The sequence below is a fragment of the Ochotona princeps genome, chromosome 4 (assembly GCF_030435755.1).
Source record: "Ochotona princeps isolate mOchPri1 chromosome 4, mOchPri1.hap1, whole genome shotgun sequence".
Taxonomy (NCBI): Eukaryota; Metazoa; Chordata; class Mammalia; order Lagomorpha; family Ochotonidae; genus Ochotona; species Ochotona princeps.
In genome coordinates this window covers 91,717,456-91,741,441 of record NC_080835.1, presented here as the reverse complement: position 1 = coordinate 91,741,441, position 23,986 = coordinate 91,717,456, and the positions used below count along the sequence as shown (strand labels likewise).

Below are 23,986 nucleotides of genomic sequence, written 5' to 3'. Positions count from 1 at the left end.
CCAGGGGCCCCTTTGTCCGGCAGAGCCCGCCTACCTGAGGACACACAGTCCCCCAGCTTCCCTGAAGAGAAGCCAACATGTAAGGTAGAAGCAGATCGATTGGTTGAGAGTTGGGGAAAATAACTAAACTTAAAACAAAGAAAAACACGAAAAGAAGCAGGTTAGGAATGGCTGTGGGTGGGGCGTGGCCCTGGTCTAATTAGCCTCTTACTGGCTGTGGGAGCCGCCTGCTTCTTCCTGTCTTCCTGGCCCGTTGTGTCAGGCTGCTGCTCCCCGCCCATTCCTAGCCTCCTCTCGGTCTCCCCGCCTTCCCCCCCACCCCTCCAGCAGGTGTGTCTCCAGGTCCTGTGGCTGCCTGCCCCACTCCCTGCTGAGACGCCCGCCAGAGTTCACCTCCTCTGCAGCCCAGCAAGCTCGACCCAGACCAGCCCAGCACCCCGGGATGGAAGCTGCGGACGCCTCCAGGAGCAACGGGTCCACCCCAGAAGCCAGGGACTCCCGCAGCCCGTCAGGCCCCAACGGTGGTAGCCTGGAGAACGGGACCAAGGCTGAAAGCAAGGACGCCAAGACCACCAACGGGCACGGTGGGGAGGCGGCCGAGGGCAAGAACCTGGGCGGCAGCGCCCTGAAAGCCGGGGAAGGCAGGAGTGCCCTGTTCTCAGGCTCCGAGTGGCGCCGGCCCATCATCCAGTTTGTGGAGTCCGTGGACGACAAGGGCTCTAACTACTTCAGTATGGACTCAGCCGAAGGCAGGCGGTCTCCCTACGCTGGCCTGCAGCTGGGCGCTGCCAAGAAGCCGCCTGTCACCTTTGCTGAGAAGGGAGAACTGCGCAAGTCCATCTTCTCGGAGCCCCGCAAGCCCACAGTGTCCATCGTGGAACCAGCTGAGGGCCGCAGGAACAGCTACCCGAGGACAGACGCGGGCCTCCTCTTGCGCTCCAAGGCGGGCTCCGAGGAGGTGCTGTGTGACTCCTGCATCGGCAACAAGCAGAAGGCCGTCAAGTCCTGCCTGGTGTGCCAGGCCTCCTTCTGTGATCTGCACCTCAAGCCCCACCTGGAGGGTGCCGCCTTCCGTGACCATCCGCTGCTCGAGCCCATCCGGGACTTTGAGGCCCGCAAGTGCCCCCTGCATGGCAAGACCATGGAGCTCTTCTGCCAAACCGACCAGACTTGCATCTGTTACCTTTGCATGTTCCAGGAACACAAGAACCACAGCACCGTGACCGTGGAGGAGGCCAAGGCTGAGAAGGAGGTAACTTGCCTAGAGTGGGGGATATCTAGAGGGTCTTGAGCGCCTCCTCTGGGATCTCCTGGAGTTGTGTCTTCAGGCACAACCAATTTCCAGGATCTGGGGCCGGGGTGAGGGCATGGTGTTTCTCAGATGGGTCAACAGAAGCTCAGACTGGGGTTTGATCAGGGGTGTGTGATGAGCTCGTTAGTAAGGGAATGAGACCTCAAGGAGCACAATTCACTCCTGGGCTCTGCCTGGCCTGCAAACGGCTTCTTCTTCCTTTTATTCTTTTTGCTCCTTCTTTTCCTTCCTCCTCTTCCTTCTGCATGTTTCTTACTCTCCTCCTCTTATTTTTAAGAGAGAATTTCTATCTGAGTAGGATTGATTCCTTGGGTGCGAGGAAAGATGCTGGAAGGAGAGGGTTTGGGGACGGTGGCAATGAGATGTCTGGGTTGACTTTGCCACCTTGCTCGGGCAGTGCAGTGGGTTGACTCCCCCTGTCTCCCACTGTCCTCCCTTCAGTTGGGCCCTGAGTGCTGTGTGTGTGTGTGTCACGTGTGGACCTGGTGTGTGCGGGGTGTGCCTCCGTGTGCGAGGGCTGTTGATGTGCATGTGGGGACGTTTGCTTGTGTGACGTGTGAGTGTACTTGCATGAGTCCCATGCATGTGATTATGCCTGTATTTCTGTGGGCAGGAGCAAGGGCAGGCTTGTGGACTGGTGATCCGGGCTAAAGGCCCCACAGTGGCTGCCTCTCCTTGCCCCACAGGTTGCTGGCCCACTCGCCCTCACGGCTCCATAGCTTCCCGCTGTGGGCAGCCCCTCGGGGGGCAGAGTGTCCTGGCAGCCAGTACAGGGGAGTCAGCTTCCTCTAGAGCTTCTGCACCCCTTGGGCTGGAACAGTCTAGTATCCTCTCTACCTGCTTTTCTGGCCAGGAGATACTAGGGACTCTTTCCCTCTGTCTTTCTCCCAGCCCCTGGGCAGCATTGATGAGTTAGAGATGAGTTAGAGATGGGGGCTGCATTTGGCTCTGAAAGGTGTCCCCAGCTTCCCTGTCCTGTGCCCTCACCCCTGGCTTTAAACTTCAACACAGGAGAAGGAAGAGGCAGGGTTTTTATGCCCATCTTTAGGGAGCCCACTAGTGGTGTCCAAGCACATCCAGGGTAGAACATCTTCATTGACTGTAGCCAAGACATGGTTGAGGCTCAGATAGGGTTTATGAAAATGAGACCAAGTCCAAGTTCTGGCTTTTGCCTTTAGGTAGCTTTCAGGATTATGACTCTATCTCTTCCTTTCTCTCAGCCTCAGTTTCCCCAGGCAGGAAACCAAGATGTTGGGGCAGAGTGATGGTTTTCCATGGCAGTCCTAGCATTCTTGGAAATGACTTTGAGGCCTCAAGGTAGGAAGGGAGCAGAGATGCTGGGAGGGCAGAGACCCCAGGCACAAGCAAGGTACACTCTTGTCGATTTGTTTGCTGTGCAGGGTTTGGCCCCAAATTTGATATGAAAGAAAGCTTAAGAACAGCTGGAGAGGGTGGTTCTGGGGACAGCAGGATCTTGGACACTGGTATGCTGAGTTCAAGTTCTGGTGCGGGGGCTGCTGCAAGACTCGCAGACACAGTCCTAACCTTGCTGGCTCATGATGTAGGTCAGGAGGCAGAACTCAGCCGCACAAACAAGACTGGTCACCTCCGCCCAGTTCTGTAGAGGCACCTGTTAGGTCAACATCCTATGGCCGGCAACAGAATGCTGGACCCCACGTGGGTCTCCTCTCCCACCTGCGGACAGAGACCCAGGCTCAGAAGGAAGAAGCCTTCCCCAAACCTTACCCCACCTTGTCCCAAGTTTGAGAGGGCCTCAGGGAAGGGACACTGAAAGGGTGGAATTGTGGATACATGTGCTTTAGTCAAGGATGGCTGCTCTGCTGGAGAGTGGGGCCAAGGAACCTGTGCCGGAACACAGCTGTTTGTCCAGGCTCGGCCCCGCTGGCCCTCGGACCTGGGCACTTTTTGAGCAGGGGCAGTGAGTCGAGGGACCCAGGGGCAGGAGTGTGCCTATTCTGGCATGATCCAGGAGCATCTCCTGCAGGACCCAAACATCAGCCCACATATGGCTGGTGGCAAGCAGCCTGTGCAGAACCTGTTCTGCAGGCCTGTGGGGGAAGGGCCTGGGTGAGGTAACTGTAGGCCTGTCTGGGTTTGGCCACCTGAAACCACAGGTGACACCCATGGCTGCGGGGGCTCTTTTGCAGGCTCTGTGCAAAAGTCATGCTAGCCAGAGGTCATTCGATGGATGTGACAATGTGCTGAGTCCCTCTGCCGGTGGGCCAGAACGTGATTCATTTTACCCTAGTGTCCCAAGCAGTCCTCCTTTCGGTCTCTGCATCTCACAGGCTGGACTGGGCTAGGAGGTGAGCTGGAAATGGCCCAAGTGTCCCTACCTTCTGTGTGTCCCAAGTGTCCTCTGCTGCTGCAGGCTGGGATGTGGACAGCTGCCTGGCACTGGGTAATTGCAAGCAGCATGGGGAAAGCATGTACCAGGGACACAGGTGCTAGGTCTCTGCTCTGTCCACTCCCTGCAACTCCTGTCTTGCCACCAAGCTCTGTCCATTTCTCTCACTGCACCACGTTTCTTATTGTGTTGCCCAAGCCTTCAGCAGTCGCCAGACTGCTAGGCCCAGCAGTCCTTGGCCCTGCAGTTTCTGGCTCCCCAATAGCCAGCAGTGACTTGGGTCAGGCTAAAGGCTGCGGAGCATCTACCCCAGGCCAGGGTGGGCGAGAGAGGTGGGCTGAGCTGTTTGGGAACTGATGGAAAATGAGAAGCAAGATGTTGAGACAGGAAGCAGGGCAGGATGGGGGTGGCTGACAGGCGGATGACAGCCGGTCCCAAGGGAATGTGGGCTCGGTCATTCCTGATGGCAACCTGCTGGGGTGGCACTCACTGCACAGAATTTATGGGCGGAGAAACAGGCTTGAGGCTGCCAAGATATTTACATGAGTTACGGCCCTCTGGGGTGGCAGAGCACGGATTCCTTTCCACCACGTTAGTTAGCTACACCTTTGTCCCTCTGGTGGTGGTGGTGGTAGTGGGAGACTGGAAGGGGCTCCTTGCAATCAGTCACACAGCATTCCTCAGACTGGGATGTCCTGGAACCTGCAAAAATGCAGATCCCCAGGCCTTGTCCTGGCTGCTTCTTATTCAGGGAGTCAGAGGCTGAGGTCTGTGGCTTTTAGAGTCTCCTTCCTTTGGGGATTCTAAGGAGAGGCGACTCCCTTCATGGCCCAGCGCTGGTGCAGGGGTGCCAGGGTGAAGGCCCCCTCTCCCTCCACTCGCCCCTGCCAGACTCTAGGTTGTGAACTGTGACCCGGCAGAGTGATGGATGCCTTTCTGCTTGACACCCTAGTGGAAACGGGGAAATCTATCCAGCATTTCAGATTCTTATCCGGGTAATTACCATTTGTCTCAAAGTACAAATTTGGCAATTAACTGGCTCATTTGGCAAATGTCACAGCTGATGGCCCATGGGGCAGCTCAGAGGGCCTCTTCCCTTGGAACAGCACAGGCACATGAGTGCACCTGAGACCTTGGCCAGATCTGGAGCCCCGCCAGACTGTGCCGCCCCTCAGCTCCCAGGACCAGAAGCCTGTCAAGGCTGGCGGACCCTCAGCCGGGCAGGCCCGGGCAGCAGAGAACAAGAGGCAGGCATGCAGGGGTGTGGGAGATGTGAACAAAGGAGGCTTTGCGCGACAGGCCTGGACTGGGAGAAGGGAGAAGCCAGAGTGGGAGGAGGTCGGGCAGGGGTGTGAGCAGGGGTGGGGCTGTGGGAAGGAGGCCCCATCAGGCAGCGGAGTGTAGGGGGAGGAAGTGGGACTTCTAGGGGGGAGGGAAGGCAGATGGGAGGGCAAAAGGCAGAAGCAGCCAGCTGTACCCTCCCTCCCTCAACTCCTGCCTTGGGGTAGAGGGAGCCTGGGCAGGCCAAGTAAAGGGGACCTCAATGGGCCAGGGAGAGTCCAGAGCCAGGGCCCCTGCAGTAGCCCCTAAGGACATAGAGCAGGAAGGGAGCCTGGATTTTGGGTCTGGCCTCTCTGCCATCTGCTTACCCTGGAGTGAGCAAGTGAGCCACATGGCAAGGCTGGTGAGTTTCCCACGCTGTGGTTTCTACATGAAGCTTGCATGGGGAGCTTGGGCAGGTTAAGGACAATGCCTGCACATACCAGACGCTCTCTAGTCCCAGGTGCCATCCTCTCCACTTCCTGTGTGACAGGGGAGTCCAGCAGAGACCTCTCATGTTCTGTTACTTCCGGTAAAGGAAGCGCTGCCCAGAGCTGAGGGTACACTATGTGTACCCCAGAGGGTTCATCCAGGCCTGCCTTCCAGACAAAGGACACGGGGCCCACCCTGGAGCCAAGGAGGATAATGGCAGCTGCCCCAAATCCCCAGCTCTCATTCCTTCTAGGAGCCCGCCAGATCCTGCGAGTCTGGTCTTGTAGGGTGCACTCCCAGCTTCTGTCTGACTTCCTAAATGCTGTGCAGAAACTGGGGGCAGGCTCCAGCCTCCAGCCCGCCCACGGGCCAGACAATCCGGCTCCACTCTGCCTTCTCACGTGGGCAGTGAGCTGCCTCCCCTCCTCCCCTGTCAGCAGCGGGGCCCACTCCCCTGGCTGGCCTGTGTGCACCTCAACTCAGCTGCTGCTCTCTTACACACGAGGGACTTCTAAGTGGGCTAACCTCTCTGCCCTGGGGACATTGTTTCCTTGTCTACCCCCTCCATTCCTTGGCCTTTGTACCTCCTCTTTCTCTCTAGCTCATCAAATCCATGCTCACCTGGGTGAGACCCTTCCCGTCCTTGATCCTGACGCTATGGCTCCTGATAGCCCCTCCACCCTGTTTGCTTCAAGTATGTGGCCAAACTTTCTGATTTGCAGGTGCCTAGCCTACCTCTTTATGTCTGCTAGTCTTCAGCTCTTGGTGATCCAAGCTGGGGTGTCTCAGCCTTGCTGACCTCTCTAAACACTGTGTTCTTCCCTCCGCATGGGGACAGTGTGCACTGTGTCCATGTCCCAATCTGATGGCACCCAGCCTCCTTGCCTCTGCACTCCACCAAGACCTTGCCTGGTTGTTTCTGCCCACCTCCCACCCTTGTTTTACCATGCCCGCTGACCTGCCCACTCCTCTGAGCAAAAGTGGAAGGTGCATGACATGACACAGATAATGAGGATGACTGTTCTGTCTGTGCCATCCCATGTCAGATGATTTCTGGGGGCTTCTGCTCCAACCCATGTCTACCTCAGCAGGTGCTCCTGCTGCCTCATTGGTGCTGATAGGGCTCTTGGGACACTGTGAAGCTAGGGGGCTTGCAAGGCCTGTTTCCTGCCTACTGGGCTGTGGCTGTTGGAGTCCTCAACCTGTGTTCTTGGTGAGCTCCCATCAGGACTCCGCCTTAGCTCATTTTACAGCACTGCTGCGTTACCCTGCCCTGTCCATGCTCAGAGCTTTACCAGCATCCAGCCCAGGTCTGGGGGCAGGAGCAAGTGAACATTGATTCTCTGCTTTTCTTCCCATCAGATCTGGTTCTGGGGGGTGTGAAGTGGGTAGAAAACCCAAGTGCCAGCTCCTCAATCTTTGTGTTGGGTGAGCACCCCTCTGCTGCAGGGAATGTCCTCCAGGGATGAGGGTGGTGCCTGATACACACTCCTGGTCTAATCCTCAGACTCAGATCCACAGCCAGGTTGAGCTTTCTCAGGGTGTTCAGAGATGGTCAGATCTGCTCCCCCTCTGATTTGGGGATCCCGGGCTCTACGTCCTCTGAAAGTACAGGGTCAAGTTTCCACTGCCTGTTCTCTTGCATGCAATGGGGTCTGATTCTCCGGTCTCTGCCTTTGCCATCTCTGCCCCCATTGGCTATTGGCTTCTTCTGCCTGGCCTTCTCCCAAGGCCAGACCAAGTCCCCATGCTCAGCTCCCTGTTCTCTCCTCTTGACAGCTCTCTATCCTCCCTGGGTGATGGCATGTTCCATGCCGTGGGCTTTCCAGGTCACTGTGGGTGGGGCAGATGCTCTCTGAGAACAATCTGGAGTCTCATGGCCTGGCCAGGCCCAGAGCACGAGAAGCTGGGCGGGCTGGGGAATCAAGGCTTTGTCTAGGGATCTCTGTGGCTCCTTTCCTCCTCTCTCCGCATCATGGAAACATCATGTCCAAGATACCCAAGCAAGCTTTCCCCACTGCCGGTGTTGACTCTGCTTCCCTGGGTGCTTGTGGTAGGTGTCCCCGGGCCCTCTGGCCTTGTGGAGTGCACAGAAGATGCTGCATGGGGAGCCCTGTGCCCTGATTCATGGTGCTCACATTCCTAGGGGCCTGTGGCCTCCTCACCTTGACCATTCTTATGGGTGTCCCAAGGAGATGGCTGGAGAAAGGGCTGGAACTCTGCATTTAAAACCCAGTGGGGGTAGTGAGGGCATGCCAGTCCTGAAGCCTGGATCTTCCTGTCACCAAGTGGGGCTCTCCCACCTGTCTTCTAAGCTGCCTCTGTTTTGAGACCCCAGAGAGCAACCCAGCACAATAGAAGAGGTGTCTCTTAGCCTGGCTGAGTGGTTTAGTTTGAACTTCCTTGGTCTTCTTTTGTCTCTAATGTAGCTGCTTTATAGAGAAGGGCCTGGGCAAGGATGACCACCATCCTGGACGGTCCTGAGCCACCTTCTTCTCAGCCTGCATTCCCCCGCTGGGCTCCAAGAGACTCTGGGTATAAGTTCTGTTGGCCCAGCCTGCAGAATGCATTCCCTTTTCAATAAACAGGTTTATGACTGCCTGCCCAGACGGAGTCCACGCCGGCGGCAACCCAGCTCCTGCTTGCCACACGGGCGCCACGTCATGCAGCAGAAACGCTGTGTGCTTTGTTGCCATGAGACACTCCCTGGGCTGGGCTAGGCTGGGCCAGGCTGGGCCAGGCTGGGCCAGGTTGGGCTGGATCCCCTGTCTATGTATCTCCAAAGCCCCCAGGGTCCATTTGGTCTAGGATCTCTGTTTGTCCCTGAGCTCATGCTGCAGGGAGGCGCCAGGAAGGTTCAGCCCTTAGAAGGTCATGGCTAGAATGTCCAGTCATAGTGGCCTGAGAGGGCAGTGAGATGGTGTCTGACCAGCAGCTGTGTCCTTGGCAACTGGTAGTGTCTGTCCGCCATTTCCGAGTGGCTGGGTAATGAGCCCTGCTAGGGCGTGGACTCCTGGTCCATTGTTTCTCCTCCTCTTCTCCTTACTTCTGCACCCTGGCTCTCTCCCTGCAGACGGAGCTCTCGCTGCAGAAGGAGCAGCTGCAGATGAAGATCATTGAGATTGAGGATGAAGCTGAGAAGTGGCAGAAGGAGAAGGACCGCATCAAGGTGTGCCATCCCAGGCGACTCTCACAGCACCGTTAGCTCACCTTTCCACCTTTCCCAGGGTGGGCCTCGGTCCACCCTGACACTCAACACTGGTCTCTCCTGGCTTTTCCCACCCCTTTGGCCATTCCCATCTTCATTCCCCTTCTCAAATGTCAGTCTGGTCCGGGTGGGATCATTCCTGTCCCCTAACAATTCATTGGAAATCATCATTACCTTCACGGTATCATCTGATGTCCTGCAGTGTCTGCTCTACCCACCTGACTTCCCAGCTACCAAACACACATTCTGTCTCCTCTGTGCATGCCAGGATGGCTAGATGAATGTCTGCCATGGTTCAAGTAGTTGCAAATCACAATCTGAAATCATTGACTCCACCTTGGCCCCGTGGATAGCCAGTCAATTCGCCTTCTGAATGGTGTTTGGTTCTGCTGGCGTTTTGGTGGGGACACCCTGACTCGTGGGACAATGTCTGGGCCCACAGGATATCACTTAAATGTGGAATAATGACTTGTGTCAATCCACCATATGGAAGGTGCCCCCAGGGATAAGGAAAGGTGGGCTGTATGATGACCTGGCCATCTCCAGTCACAGGGGGTGGGGGGCATTGCTCTGTGAGGCTCTTGACTAAGGATCTTGGTTAAACAAAAAGGTCTTGGTGGGCTGGGGCAGGGGAAGCGCTTAAAACCCACACTGGGAATCCAGTGATGCTCACCTCTGGGGAGCTCTTCTTCCCAACTGAACCCCTTTTCTGCTTCCCCTGTCTCTGGACCCAGAGCTTCACCACCAATGAGAAGGCCATCCTGGAACAGAGCTTCCGGGATCTGGTGAGGGAACTGGAGAAGCAGAAGGAGGAAGTGAGGGCTGCCCTGGAGCAGCGGGAGCAGGACGCCGTGGACCAGGTGAAAGTGATTGTGGACGCGCTGGATGAGAGGGCTAAGGTGCTACATGAAGACAAGCAGACCCGGGAGCAGCTGCACAACATCAGCGACTCCGTGCTCTTTCTGCAGGTGACGAGCGCTTCCTCCACTCATCTCTGTCCTCCCATTACATCCCTTGCTTAGACCCTCACCCATCAGGACTGCATTCCAACTCTTTGCTTCACTGTTTGTTTCCATCACCTGCTAGTGACTCTAAAGATGGCACACAAATGTCACCTTGTCCCAGCCACAACTGATATGCACTAACAGAGTTCCAGATTCAACATGAAAAGGTTCTGGGATCAATTAGCAATGCCTGCTCTGAGTAGGAGGAGAGCAACATTGGAATGGGGCTTGTTATCTCTGATCTTGATGTTTGTCTATTCATCCACCCATCCTTCTACCTGCTAAAGTGTCTTGGCTACTATTGGGTGCCCAGTATTCCATTAGGTGCGGTGGGAATAGAGGGTTGAAGACATGGGTTCTGCCCCCAAGCTGCTGCAAGCCAGCTGAGCTGATAAGACCTGTACAATTAGAGAACAATATAGGAAAGGGTGTAATTAAGTGATAACGCATATGGCTCAGAAGATAAGTCCCTGGGCACCTCAGAGAGAGGCCAGCAGGCTGGAGTAATCTCAGGGTGGCTTTGTGCAGGAGGTAAAGTTTGATGTTTAGGGTGTGAGAAGGAGTGGGGATTCTCTAGTGAGGCAAAAAGGAAGTGAGAAGTGGAGGGGCTGCACTCGTGGCGGAGCCAGAATACTGTGGAAACGGTCAGCATTTCCTTGCCATTCCTCACCTATGTCACTCTCACAAGGCCCTGGAAGGTGGGCACACTACACTCCATGGGAATCATGGAGTCACACTCTAGAAGCTGAGTGCCTTTGGGGATGATGGGCACCCAGCATGTGAATTCTGACGAAACGTTCCCATTGCACAGAAGAAGGAGGGCACACAGGGCTGGTAGACATCTGAGGCCAGCTCCTGTGGGTCCCAGCACTGAGCCTCTCTTACAGAAACATCCCCAGAGCTACAGAGAGACCTTGCATGTCAATGACTTCTTTACTTTCTTGGTAGGAATTTGGTGATTTGATGAGCAATTATTCCCTGCCCCCGCCGCTACCCACCTACCATGTCCTGCTGGAGGGGGAGGGCCTGGGCCAGTCACTTGGCAATTGCAAGGACGACCTGCTCAATGTGTGCATGCGTCATGTGGAGAAGATGTGCAAAGCCGACCTGAGCCGTAACTTCATTGAGAGGAACCATATGGAGAATGGTAGGTCCCCTCTTGAGCACAGCTATGGATCTTTCTCAGAGCACATCCTTGTGCCTGTGCAGGTTCACATGCCAGAATCGGGATTCTAGTTCTCTGTTGCATTTTTGCCATGGGTATGCTGCAGCTTTAGGGGGGCCTCACATTTGGGAGCTGACTGTAGGAATGCCCTCTTCCTGGGCTCAGGGTGGGTTCTCTTCAAATCCCTTTGCAATTATGGGGCCCAGCCCAGCAACTGCATGGAAGTTGCTACTTGCCTGGGCCAGAGTCCCAACCAGTGACTTTGCATACTACAGTTGTCATGACCTAGAGTAGGCTTGCAAGAAGAATGAGCCTGTCTCCATGGCTGGGCAGTATAGGGTAGACTTGGCCTGCTGGCCTGGGCTGGGGACAGTGAGACACAGCATGTCTGGGACACAGCATGTCTGACTCAGCAGCTCCCCTTAGGTCAGTTTCTCTGCTGAGTCATGCTGTTCCTGAAGAAGTCAGCTGACTAATGTTCTGAGAAACAGCGTATGAGGTTCTTCCCCTCCCTGCCTCTGCAGGGCCTGCAGCCTGGGCACTTAACCCCCAGGCCACACCCCATGGCTCTGGCTCAGCATCGGGCCTGAATGGATAGCCATGAACACCTCTAAGGAAAGAACACAGGTCGGGTGTCCATGTGGGACTCAGGAGTCCTTGGGGACGAGGGGTGGGAGTGCGCAGAAGAAAAGGGTCTTCGAGAGGTTCCTGTTTCCCAAAGTGCCTTTGTATCTTGGTGAGGGCACTGTCACACAGTGTCCCTGTGAAATGAAGGGAACATTCCATCACAGCTGAGGACAGATAAGCCATTCCAGCAAGACAATCATTGGGCTTTCAATGGCACTTGGATCTGGCATCTGCTTCCTAATGACAATTGCAATGGTTGTGGTGCTGACAGTGATGGCTGACGGTGATGGACCCTCCCTGCATGCCGGGCGCTGAGCTTAGCTCTTGGCTCACACGGCTGCATCAACCCTGTGGGGTGCATGGCACTTTACAGATGAGAAGGCTGAGTCTGGAGGAAGCTGCTTTGCATTTTTTCGGAGAGTACACACAGCTAGACAGGAGGGAGTGCCCGGCTCACTCTCTGCTCTTCAGTCAGCTGTGCCTTCTCAGCGAGGGAGCCGCTGTTCTGTGACTGGTGGCACTACTGCCTCCTCCCGCTGCACTGGAGCACTGATGGGTGTGAGGATCATGGGTCCCGGGACACAGATCTGGCTGCATAGCCCTGTTGCTTTGGTCAAGGCAGCTGGGAGGTTGCAGACCTAGCAGGAGAACTGTGACTGGGGCAGGTGGCCTGTGAGCCTGTCAGGAATTTCTCCAGCTCCCCAGCTGCTGCTTGTTGCAATTCAGTGTCCCCATAGTGCTGGCTGTGACCTGTGTGCAGGTGTGGCCCTGTCTCCTGGGTAAGATGTACAGCAAGACTGTGGCCAAGAGCAGGGATGGGCGTTGCTGACTCAGTGGCCCTGCACCTGTGCCTGGGGCTGCTGGGGAGGCTCTTTGGCATCTATGCTTTGTGTGTGTGTCACTGCCACTCTGTTTTTGGGAGGATGTCAGCTGTAGGAGGCAAGGAGACGGGTAGCTGGTGAGTCACATCTGGGCGTAGGTGTCCACTCCCCTGATGCCCATCGGCCCACCTGACCCACAGGCTCTTTCCCACCCTCATAGGCCCAGAGGCAAGGAAGCCACCTACATCGGGGCTCACCTAGGGAGAGGGCTGGCCTGGTACCCAGGAGGGTCTGTTTCCTTTGTGGAATGTCTGCTGAAAGCCTGGATCCCACTAGGCTCAGGAGGTGGGACTGAAGCATGAGGGTCTGAGTTGCTCCTTCCTCCTCTCGCTCAGAAGAGAGGAGATGGCAGGACAGAGTAAGCAGAAGATGGGGAAATAGTGGGTGAAGAGTGGACGGGGTATCAGTTACTGAGGTGAGTTTGCCCAGGTGTGAGGGTCCCGGAAGCACCTGCCTCCGCTCAGCTACTGGGTCCCAAAAGCAATGCGGGGACTCATCTCCCCACTAGAGGTTGGAACGTAGCCAGGAAGCAGGGGTCAGAGTTGTCAGTGTGTGACATGGGGCGAGCCTGTTTCTTGGCCTGTCACATGAAGGCATTCATACCTGCCCCGGGTGGATGCGTGGATGAAATGAGACATGGATTTGGCCACCAGCTTGTAACTGTCAACTGCTGTATACACATGTTGTAGCTCATGAGAGACTAGCCCCTTGGTGGTGCGCCGGTGTGTACATGTGACTCACTACAGACCCTGGCTCCACTCCCAGGGACACAGGATGGGCTGTAGGTTGATTCTGCCAAACCTGGGGGATGTCTCCTCTTCTGCACTTGCCCCTCAGCTGAGTCAGCTTTTCTCCTTCCCAGGTGGGGATCACCGCTACATGAACAATTACACAAACAGCTACACGAGTGAGTGGAGTACGCCAGACACCATGAAGAGGTACTCCATGTACCTCACACCCAAGGGTAAGGAGGAGACCCCTGGTTCTTCTGGGTGGGCTGACTGTACTTCCAGGTGGCCTGGGCAAGTCCTTGTGTGGTTCTGGACAGCACAAGTGGCGAGCACCCTGGTTTGATGACACGTGTCCTGGCCCCCTGACATAGGCAGCCCCTCAGAAGCCATCTTCCAGCCCGCACCTTGGCTCCTCTTTATTTCCAGAGGAGTCTCCTGGGCTAGGCTCTGCCAGGCCTGAGCCATGATTGTGCCTGTTTAACCTTATGCCCATTGTACCTCCAGGGTGTGAAGAGGGGGATCCTCTTCCAGTGCCCTCAGCATGCAGCCTGGTCCCCAGCACTTCCTCTGTATACTGGTCCATCCCAGTACCTTGCCCTGGGGGCAGCCTGGCCCCTCTGCAAACATCAGCCGTCAGCCACCAGCCACGAGCATGCCCATTATAGAAGAGTGGATGTGCTGTGATGAAAAGAGAGAGAGAGAGAGAGAGAGAGAGAGAGAGAGAGAGAGAGAGAGAGAGAGACTGTGTGTGTGCGTGTGTGTGTGTGTGAGAGAGAGAGAGAGAGACCAGGGTGGGGACAAGATGAAGGAGACGTGGAAAGGCACCCAAGGTAAGCAGGGGACAGGTCAGGGCTCCAATCAGTAATTCACATATCAGCCACTCATGCAAGGCAGCGTGTGGGGGGATTTGCAGACATGAATTCAGAGAACCTCTCCTGCCCCACCCAGCCTGAAAACGACACCTGCTCCAACATTCCGGGTGTGGGCCCAGCCTCTGACCCCGCCCCTCGCCCTGCCTGGGGCTGCTGCCCCTGTGGACTGGTTCTATGAGATGCTGGGCAGCTGCGCCCAGCCTTCTCTTTCTCTCTGTCTCCAGATCAGTTTTTTTTTTTTTAAAGATTTATTCATTTTATTACAGCCAGATATACACAGAGGAGAGACAGAGAGGAAGATCTTCCGTCCGATGATTCACTCCCCAAGTGAGCCGCAACGGGCTGATGCGAGCCGATCCGAAGCCGGGAACCTGGAACCTCTTCCGGGTCTCCCACGCGGGTGCAGTGTCCCAATGCATTGGGCCGTCCTCAACCGCTTTCCCAGGCCACAAGCAGGGAGCTGGATGGGAAGTGGAGCTGCCGGGATTAGAACCGGCGCCCATATGGGATCCCAGGGCTTTCAAGGCGAGGACTCTAGCCGCTAGGCCACGCCGCCGGGCCCTCCAGATCAGTTTTAATGTAGCCCTGGCCGGCTTCTTTTTACTGCCTGTAGATGGCCAGGAGGAGGAGGGACACGCACTCCCTGCCCAGGTGATGACCCAGGAGTCTAGAGCCTGGGACTCCTGAGAGAGACTGGTCACTGCTACCTCTAGACCCAGTTTTCCTGTTGTAGAGGGGGTACAGTGGCCTTCAGGGCTGGCAGCCCTCCCCTCTCTTGTGTCTTGAGCTAGTCTGTGACATTTGGGTGGAAGGAGCAGGTTGGTTAGGTAGGGCTCTGCTCTGGGGTTGGGGAAGGGTGGTGGAGACTGAAAGGGGGTTAGGGTAGAGGCAAAAGGAGGGCCAAGGACAGCAGGAGAGCAAGGCCAGCCAGGCTGTTGTGGGATGGGGGGAGGAAGGAGCCCCTTGTGGGAGACCAGTCCCTGTCCCTGGGGCTCAGTTTCTGCCCCGTTCTGGCACCAGGCAGCCAGGGGGATGTTCACTGCTGGTTCTGTTCCCACACTGCCACAACCTCTTCCGTGTCCCTAGCTCCTCATTGCCCAGCTTCTGGGCTCCTACTCATACAGGGGCTGGCTCAGGCGGGGGTGTGCTGGCTTGCCCAGCCCCCTTGGTAGGAGGCTACACAGGGGTTCCTTCATGCCCTCGGTGTGGTTGTCCATAGTGTCTGATTGGAGGAAAAGTGGCTCCCTTCTGTTGAGCCCTTGTCCCATGACTGTAGCTGGGAACTCTGGGGGCCAGGCTTTCTTTCTTTCTTTCTTTCTTTTTTTTTTAAAGATTTATTTATTTTATTACAAAGTCAGATATGCAGAGAGGAGGAGAGACAGAGAGGAAGATCTTCCATCCGATGATTCACTCCCCAAGTGAGCCGCAACGGCCTGTGCGTGCCGATCCGATGCCGGGAACCAGGAACCTCCTCCAGGTCTCCCACGCGGATGCAGGGTCCCAAAGCTTTGGGCCGTCCTCAACCGCTTTCCCAGGCCACAAGCAGGGAGCTGGATGGGAAGTGGAGCTGCCGGGATTAGAACCGGCGCCCATATGGGATCCCGGGGCGTTCAAGGCGAGGACTTTAGCCGCTAGGCCATAGTGCCGGGCCCAGGCCAGGCTTTCTGCACAAGCCCTCAGGAGGGGAGGCTGGGCTTCTGAACCGAGCCAGATCCACAGTTCTACAATGACAGCTGAGCCTTCTCTGTCCGCAGGTGGGGCTCGTACTTCTTTCCAGCCATCGTCGCCCAGCCGCCTCTCCAAGGAGACCAACCAGAAGAATTTTAGCAATCTCTACGGCACCAAAGGTAGTGAGTACACAGTTCTCAGCGCAAGCTTGGGCAGGGGACCAGGTGGTAGTCCAGGAGGTGGGAGGTAGTGATGGGACTGGGGTCAGGGTGCTGGGCTACCTCAGCAGGAAATGAAAGTGAGGAGCTGGAATAGGAAAGGACTCTGCTGAGCTTAAAGTGTGCATGGGTGTGTGAGTGCGTGTGCACACTGTGATGTCACTCAGTAGGCATCATTGGAAACCTCTGAGTCCTACGTGCTGCTTTTTTTTCCTGCTACAACTCTTTTTTTTTCCAGTTTAAACAATTTTTAATATCTGCCATATTCACTTCATAAGTGGACACTAAATGCATACACATGATGTTTTTTCTTAAAAAGAAGGTTATGACCATTACAAAATGACAGATTCATGACAGTGATCTTAATGTGGAAGAGAAGGGAACATTGTTGCTTATGTGGTATAATTCAGTGGGACATTGTTTACAACGACATGCTAAATAACACAGCAGCCACACAGTTTTTACACTATGGCTTCTTCCACTTAGCATTATGACCTCCAATTCCATTGATTTTGTTGCAAGTGTCAGGTTTCATTCCTTTTTATGGTTTAGTCATATTTCATCAAGCAAATGTGTGTGTGTGTGTGTTATTTGCTCATCAGTCGATGGACATCTAAGTTGTTTCTATGTCTTTTCATTGTCCGATAGGCACAGGATTGCAGGTTCTTACTTCCTTTGGGTATATGCTCAGGGGTGGGACAGCTGGGCCACCGTGAACACAAACACCCCAACCTGAGGACACATATGCACACTTTAAGAAAATCAGACCCATTTTTAGTTATCTCAGGAATCCCCACGTTTTCCCCATGGTGCTTCTCATCCTTGAAGGATGTAGGGGGACCCTTGTGGTAAACGTCCACTCTGGGGTGAGGTAGGCATGGTGACCTGACCAGCCAGGGTCAGGGTGGGAGTACCCACAGAGGGTCTCTGCCAGGTTGTGAACTTCTGCCTTCAGTAGCTCAGATTTGACAGCTTAGAGTGCATGGGAAGGAAGGCGCGGTAGGGGTTTCAGGTGGTATTGCTGTTATGGAAGCTAGGCATGACACCTGTGGCCCTGAAGAGGTGAGATAGGGGGTAGAGACATGGCTTCCCCAGGGGCAGCTGCCAAGGGCAGGGGCTCACTTTGCCCAGTATACTGAGGAGTATATGAACCCTGGTTCTGTCTGGGCAGTCATAGGTGTTCAAGGAGGGAGGTGCCAAAGTTCCTCAGAGTCCAGGGAGACGAGAGTGGTCAGACAGCATCCAGGGCCATTGCCGGGCCTCTCTCTGCATGAGCAGATGCAACCCAGGAGGTCCCTGAGAGGGACCAAAAGAGCCAGAACTCCAGCCTCTGGGATTACTGAGAGAATCTGTTTGTGCAAGGCCCTGCTCTTGAAGGACCTATGGAAACCCAACTGCCACCTCTTCCCTCCCTGTAGGCAGCCGTGACCACTGGTAAGTGCTGCTCACTGTGGAGTAGGCTTCACCCTGGCCTGCTGGGCGTTTTGGATAAGGGCTTGTCCTCCATAGTATTTCTGATAGACCCCAGCCCCAAGGCCCCTGCTGTTCCTTCTACCTTCCTCACTGCCTCGTCCTTTCAACTCCAGGGACATGTGTGCATCCAGATGCTCATTTACCTGTGCACCTGCCAGGCAGGGTTTCAGGAGCTTCGTGAGCTTGCCCTGTCCCCAGGTTGTGGGATGGTAGCATTCCTCTCTCACCCACACAAGGGCAGTGTCTAACAACCAGGCTATAAGCCAGCCACTGGATGAGATGCTGGCAGGGGACAGGCAACTGAACATACACTTGAAGCCCAGGGCAGGGGATTCAGGGTGATGTGCGGGAAGACCCACTGTGAGGATTTGCTAAGGGTGAGGAGCAGGTGCATTGTCCCAGGCAGAGGCCCCAGCCTGGGCACAGGCCTGGGGCAAGAGAAGCTGCAGTGTGAGAGGCCCCAGCTGGCAAGCCTGTTGGGGGTACTGTTATGCAGGTCAGGAAGTGGAGGGGACAGAGGGGGCAGGCAGTGGCTTAGGAAGGACATGTGGGGTGCCTTAGGAATGCCCTTATTCTGCAGGATCATGGCCTCTGGGTTGGTCAAAGACATGGCTGCACTTTGAGTTTAGAGAGAAAGAACTTTAATATCAGGAAGGAGCAGGGAGACATACTGGCTTGGGTTGGGGGGGTGGTTCATCCAGGACTGGCCATGCCTGGCTCCCGTCCTCCCTCCCCCATGCCTGGTTGCCATGGTCCAATGCCCCACTCCTTGCTTTTCCCACCAGGTAACTATACCTCCCGTGTCTGGGAATACTCGTCCACTGTGCAGAGCTCTGATGACCTGCCCGCTGTCCAAGGCAGCTCCTCCTTCTCCCTGAAAGGTGAGCCTTCCTTCCTCTGGATCCCCCCCTGCCCCTGCTGCCACCGCGTTCACACCCACTCACCTTGCTCTGTGCCCTCTGGTCTTTGCAGAGCAGCTAACCCTGGCCTGAGAACCAGGGGAGTGGCTGCCATCTTGGTCTTGGCCATAGAAGGGTTGGCTGAACCACATCTGCATCTCTCAGGGGTCATCATACATGGTGACTGGAGGGGACCACCAGGCCCTTGGCTCCCCATTCCCCACCTCCCAGCTCCTCCCACTGTAGGGTCCCTCCCTTTGTACTGCCCCGGTGGCAGTGGGCCTTGGTGGGAGGAACCTTGGCTTCCCTTTGGCACCCAAGATGCCTGGCTGGAGGAGAGGCTCCGCAGTCCTGGTGGGGCCTGGGGGAGGGACGGGGAAGAGACAGACAGCTGTCCCTCCCCTCCCCTCCCCAATAGCGCCTTCCCTCCATAGGCAGTTTCATCACTCAGCTGCCCCTTTTAGGCAGGGCTCCCTCTGGGCAGGAGCTTGGGGCCACCAGAAAGGTGAAAGAGAAGGGGACACAAATAGAACAGTTCCAGTCTGTGGGACCCGGGGCAGGTCCCAGCTGGGTCTAGGGAGCTCTGGTTGTATCATGGCTGGTGTGGCTTTCAACAGATGCCTCTCCCTATCCTGCCCCCCGCTGCCCTAGAAAGCCTGGGCCAAAGCCACCTGGCAGGGAACTTGGTGGCCACCTTTGAGTGTGACCTGGAGTGCTTGGGTCCCTAGAAGCCCGTGTAGATGTCTCTAAGGAGTCTCTTGTCAAATGCACTTGGCCTTGGGGAAGAAGCTGGGAGGAGGCACCTTTTCTCACCTTGAGTTTATCAGGCTGACTGGGAAGGCCCTGGAATGCGGGGTGGCTGGGGTGGGGGGGCAGAAGAATCTGGAGAGGGACTGGCTGTGTGCATAGAGAGAACCAACCCTGCCTGTGCCCCTCCAGCAGCCAGGATAGACAGTGTGCCAAGGGATGCTTGATCCAGGCCAGCACCTGGGCTGCAGAATGGCGAGCAACAGCACCCAAGAGTGAGGGATGGGTCTCCTCGGCCCCTCCTGTACCAGCCGTGCAGCTAATGCCTCTCTCTCTCCCAGCAGGCACTGGGAAAAACCCCTATCAGTTCACCACCCTGGGCAAGGCCACTGCACAGCTTTCCAAATCGCTGGAGCGCAGTGGGCTGTTTAAAAACGATCCCGGTACCTGCCCATTTTCCCCATCCATTCCTTTGGCTCTCCCACAGTGGGGCAGGTGGCACATCCCGGGCTGAGGGCCACTTTGAGGTGTCTTGGTGCCCCTCATGCATGCCCCGACTTGCCATTCCCAGCTCACTCTGTCTGGACTTCTGCCTGCTGCACACAACTGGGCGACCCTCCTCACAGAAGCCGTCCTCACCCGCCCTGTGCCTAGCATAGCCAGGATTTTATTTCTGGACCTGAGAGCCGAGGCCCCCATGTTCTCTTCTCCCGGTCTCCACTTGGGACCTGTGCAATCCTCTCTCCAAGGGGTGTCCTCACAGTGGGAAAAGGACTGGCTTGGCTGACCAGCTTGGCAGGGTTGTGGATGGGTTCCAGGCCTGACCTGCTTATTCTGGTTTGCATAGCAGATTAGGACGGGGCTTTCCCAGGGCAGACTGTGCTGAATTTCTGAGTTGCTCAGCACCCAGCTCACTGTCCATGTCTTTCTAGGCAGCTGGATCTGTCCCTGCAGGCAGATAGTGGGTGCCAGATTTCTCTGCTCTTGAAGGCAAGGGGCTGGGCAGTCATAGCCTGGGTCACTGCCAGAGATCATCACCTGCCCTTGGACTTGCTGCCCTAACCAGGGCTGCAGCCCTACTGGCACATCCCTGCCCCTCTCTGAACCTCAGTCTCCCTTGGTGAAATGGGGTGGGGTAGGGAGAGGTAGCAGAGCTAGGTAGAAGGAGCAGATGTCTCTAGTATCCTTCAATTCTGATGGCAAGCTTGGCAACACGGGCCAACTTCTGAGCCCACAGAAACAGTGGTGGGCAGGGAAGGGGCAGTTACCCAAGCAGCCACATGTGAAGTCCCCAAGTTCCCAGCACAGGGTTGACGGCTCAAGGAGGCTCGGCCAGTGGGAAGCACCCTGCACCCAGTGTGGGGCAGTCAGAAGGAGCTCCTCTGGCTGCCATCCTGGCAGCTATTGCTTAGGAAGTGGCTCTGTGGGGCCCCCAGGGAGAGATGGGGCCATGGTGTGAGTCTCTGGGTGGGTGGCAGGATGCTGGCTTTGGGGGTGATGCTCCCCTGCTGTCTGGCGCTGTGCACCTGGCCAGCGGGTCCTCCTGATGTCTGCTTGGCTGCCTCCTCCCTTCATCAGCTGGCGTGTGAGTGTGTGGGTGGATGGGGGGATGATTTCAAGTGCACATGGTCTGCTGCCCATCTTTTCAGGCGGCTGCATTTGGTCATGGGCTGGGTGACGCTTAAGGGTTCCTTTGGATACAGCAGCTGTCCAGCTGCAACCCTTGGCTGGGGGATGTTGGGGAGAGGTTCCCCCAACTCTCACCCAGCATTCCCTCTGACTGCAGCTTCTTGTCTTCTAGGCTATCCCTCAGTCATCCGCAGCCAGGTCCCTAAGGCTCAGCCGCAGACTTGGAAATCTGGCAAGCCAACTCTGCTGGTAAGTAAGACGCTGCCAGAGGAGTCTGCCAGGGCACCAGAGGGGCCATCGCTTAGGACAGCTGGGCTTCTTGTCCCCAGGGCTTGTGGGAGCAGGGTGATCCTCTGGGCCATGGAGTGGAGGAGGAGGGGGCAGCAGCCTGAACACCAGCACACAGCAAAGTATAGCAGGGTCCCAGGGCTGATGGCAGGGAAACTGGCTAAGCATACACTGTTTGCTAATCTGTAGGATGGGCAGCCCTGGCTTCTTATTGGGCTTGCGCTTGGTGCAGGACCTCAAGGAGCTTGGGGACTGTAAGATGCTCACTCCGGGGTACAGGTTCCCTGGGGCCGTGCTGGGAAATCAGGATGGGATCTTCAGGGCTCCTTCTGTATTGCCTTAAAGGCACCAGAGGAGCAGCGTGATGAAGCAGCCTAGAGATGGGGTCCAGGATACCTACTGGCTATTGGCTCAGGGTGAGTCCCGTTTTGGGACTCTTTGAATGTAGATGCTGAGACAAGGTGATCCAATGCCTTGCCCAGGCCTCAGTTGGCAGGGCCTGTCATTCACACGGTCACCTCTGTCTCCCTGAATGTGTCTCCCCTGAAAGCCTATGGGAGAGGCTGGCACGGGCAGTGGCATGAAGGCCCTGGGGCTTGCGCTGGAGCTCTGGCTCAGCTGCCTTTGCATGTGGAGCTCAGAGCACGGGGAGCTGATTGGCTCTTGACCACAAATAGTGGCAGGGGCTGATGTCATTAGAGAGGATCTTTAGTTGTCTGGCCACAGCGGCTGAGTGAGCGGGTGTGTAATTTGGAGCTGGGCCCATGGGCATTGCAACAAGAAGACTGCAAAAGGCAGATATGGGGAGAGAAAGGAGGCTTTTGTTGCCTGATACAGTCCTGCCCCTCCCTCCCCCAGCCCCCCGGGCTTGGGTCCCCGTGGAGGGCTCATCGCTGTCACATGCCGCCCTCATGGGGTGGGGCTGTGGTGTCCTGCACCCAGCCCTGGCTGCGGGCTCAGCCATCTCACCAACTGGTTATGCTTTCCCTGTGCCTCAGTTTACCCACCATGACATGAAGCAGACGGCCTGGCTGATTTCATAGTCCTTGAACTTTCCTCTGAGCTGGGGACGGGGCTGGGGGAGGCACCATGGACCTCGGTCCTGCTCATTTCTGCTCCTAGCGCTCCGTATGCAGAGCCATCTACCTACCCGTAGTCCATGCTGTCCACCAGGGGCTCCAGTCACTTCCAGGTCCCTGCATCCTGAATTGTGGCTGACCTGGGTGACTTTGTTTATGCCATGTCCTCCCTGGGCCTCAGCTCTTTCTTGTGTTTAGCGGGGGGCTGACGAAGGTTTGAGCTGAGGACACTGAACTGCTCCTGAGTCCTGCACAGTGCGTGTTACTGACCGGGAGTCTCCTGTTCCTGGGCAGATAGGGCCCGGAGCAGGGGCTGAGCTGGGGCTGAGGTCACGGGGTGGGGTTTCCTGCATTGAAATCAGTGTTCCCAACCCAGGACAGATTGTCTCCTGAGCCCCTCTAGGGGGCAGAGGTGCTCACATGGGCAAGGAACCCCTAAAATGGGCCCTTCGGCATGGACAGCTAGACAGCGTGACTGTGAGTGGGCCACTGGGCGTGTCCCTGGGGATGCTCCCTGAATACTGACCAGGAGGCAGGTCTGTGTCAGGCTGGGGTACCCTGTCGCCTCTGTAGCCCTTGCCGGGGGAATCATGCAGATGGCCATGTGGGAGCCCTTGTGCACAAAGCACCATCCAGGCTGGGGTGTATGCGAATGCATGTGTGCATGTATATGTGTGCTCACGTGTGTGTGTATGCGTGTGCATGTACGCATGCTGCATAGCCAGACTGCCGGGGCGCGGATCCCTCTCTGAGTTTGGGCAAGTTGCCTTACCTCTTTGTGCCTCGGTTTGCTCAGCTATAAAATAGATATGATCATAGTTGCCCACTTAATTGGATGGTCGTAAAAATTAAATGAGCCCATCCATGCAAGCAGCGAGCCGTGCACATGGTGCCATGAGCTGCTGCAGAGAGAGTGGCGGGTGACTGCAGCCATGGCCCGCACAGGCTGGCTTCCCTGCATCTCGGAGGCAGTGTGTGGGTGGTCGGATGCTGCCCTTCGGGAAGAAGGAACTGGCATTTGGATTTGAATGTGGAGGTTCTGATAGCATCATGCCCCTTCCGTGATCTCGGTCACAGGATAGGTGGGTCTTGGAGGGGGTACACATGGAAGTGCTGGGGTTTGCACCATTGCTGTCTCCTTGGGGGAGGTTAGGACAGGAGGCATGGCCTTTCTCGGTCTCCCTAACCACTCTCCTTCCCTCACCCCATCTTACAGTCTCACTACCACCGGCCCTTCTACGTCAACAAAGGCAACGGGATGGGCTCCAATGAGGCGCCCTGAGTGCTGGGCAGAAGAAGGCACGAAGCACTGCCTGCCGCTGCTGCCCTTCCTGCTTCTCCACTGCTGTGCTGCTGCTGCGCTCATCTGGGAGGGAGGGAGCCAGTCCACTCCTCCCCAACCCCCATCCTCTCCGGGCATCCTGGGCTCCCCTTCCACACTGGCCGTGCCCCATCCAGGCCCCTCTCCTGCTTGCTGGCGTCAATGACTGCCCTTGTTCCTGTGCCCACAGCCAACCCATCTTGGAGGGAAGGACCGGGGGCTTCTGGGCCCACATGGTCTCAGCCTGCCCGTGCTGCCCTAGGCCTGTGGATTACCCTTCTCTAAGGCCCTTCCTTCCCCAGTGTGGTCAGTAGCTGCCCAGCTCCCAGCCCCTATGAACCCACATGCTTCTTCCTGGTGCCCTAGTGCCATCAGGAAAATACTGGCTGGATGTGTTCTCGTGGGTCCTGCCTACCAAGGCCAAGCCAGGCACAACCTTGTAGGACTAGGCTACCCCAGTGGGGAAGCTGTCCCCGTGAGTCCGTGGTCCCCAGAGATAGGGCTCTCCTGGTTGCCGGACAATATGACCACAGCATAAACAGGTACCTCCACGAGGTGTGGCCCAGGCCTGGACAGCTGCTGCTCAGCTGCCTGACCCCCTCACCCTGTTCCCCGTTAGAATTCCATCAGGTTCATGAGCTACCCTTCTTCCTGGCCATGGAGCATGTACGGGCTGAGCTGCTAACAGCTGGAGCTGCTGGTAAGGGTGCCTTTCACTCTGTGCCCCTGTCAAGGAGCTTCTTC

General features: G+C 56.4%; 1 protein-coding gene across 2 annotated transcripts; it reads left to right on the top strand.

The window, feature by feature from the left end:
- Window positions 1-282: 282 nt before the first annotated feature.
- Window positions 283-23,257, top strand: TRIM29 (tripartite motif containing 29). 2 transcript variants are annotated; one of them, XM_004584992.2, is made up of 9 exons: window positions 283-1,252; window positions 8,506-8,601; window positions 9,375-9,608; window positions 10,593-10,791; window positions 13,180-13,281; window positions 15,675-15,767; window positions 18,065-18,160; window positions 20,727-20,803; window positions 23,138-23,257. In XM_004584992.2, the coding sequence occupies exons 1-9, from the start codon at window positions 443-445 to the stop codon at window positions 23,201-23,203; spliced, it is 1,773 nt and encodes a 590-aa protein (XP_004585049.1). In that variant the 5' UTR covers window positions 283-442; the 3' UTR covers window positions 23,204-23,257. The 2 variants fall into 2 exon arrangements, with proteins under 2 accessions (XP_004585049.1, XP_058518518.1); XM_058662535.1 differs by having other exon boundaries at window positions 15,675-15,770.
- The last annotated feature ends 729 nt before the right edge of the window (window positions 23,258-23,986 follow it).

Coding starts and splice junctions, on each gene's coding strand:
- TRIM29 (XM_058662535.1), top strand. CDS start 443: ATGGAAGCTGCGGACGCCTCCAGGAGCAACGGGTCCACCCCAGAAGCC. Junction 13,282..15,674: donor CATGTACCTCACACCCAAGG/GTAAGGAGGAGA, acceptor CTCTGTCCGCAG/GTGGGGCTCGTACTTCTTTC. Junction 20,804..23,137: donor CTGGCAAGCCAACTCTGCTG/GTAAGTAAGACG, acceptor CCCATCTTACAG/TCTCACTACCACCGGCCCTT.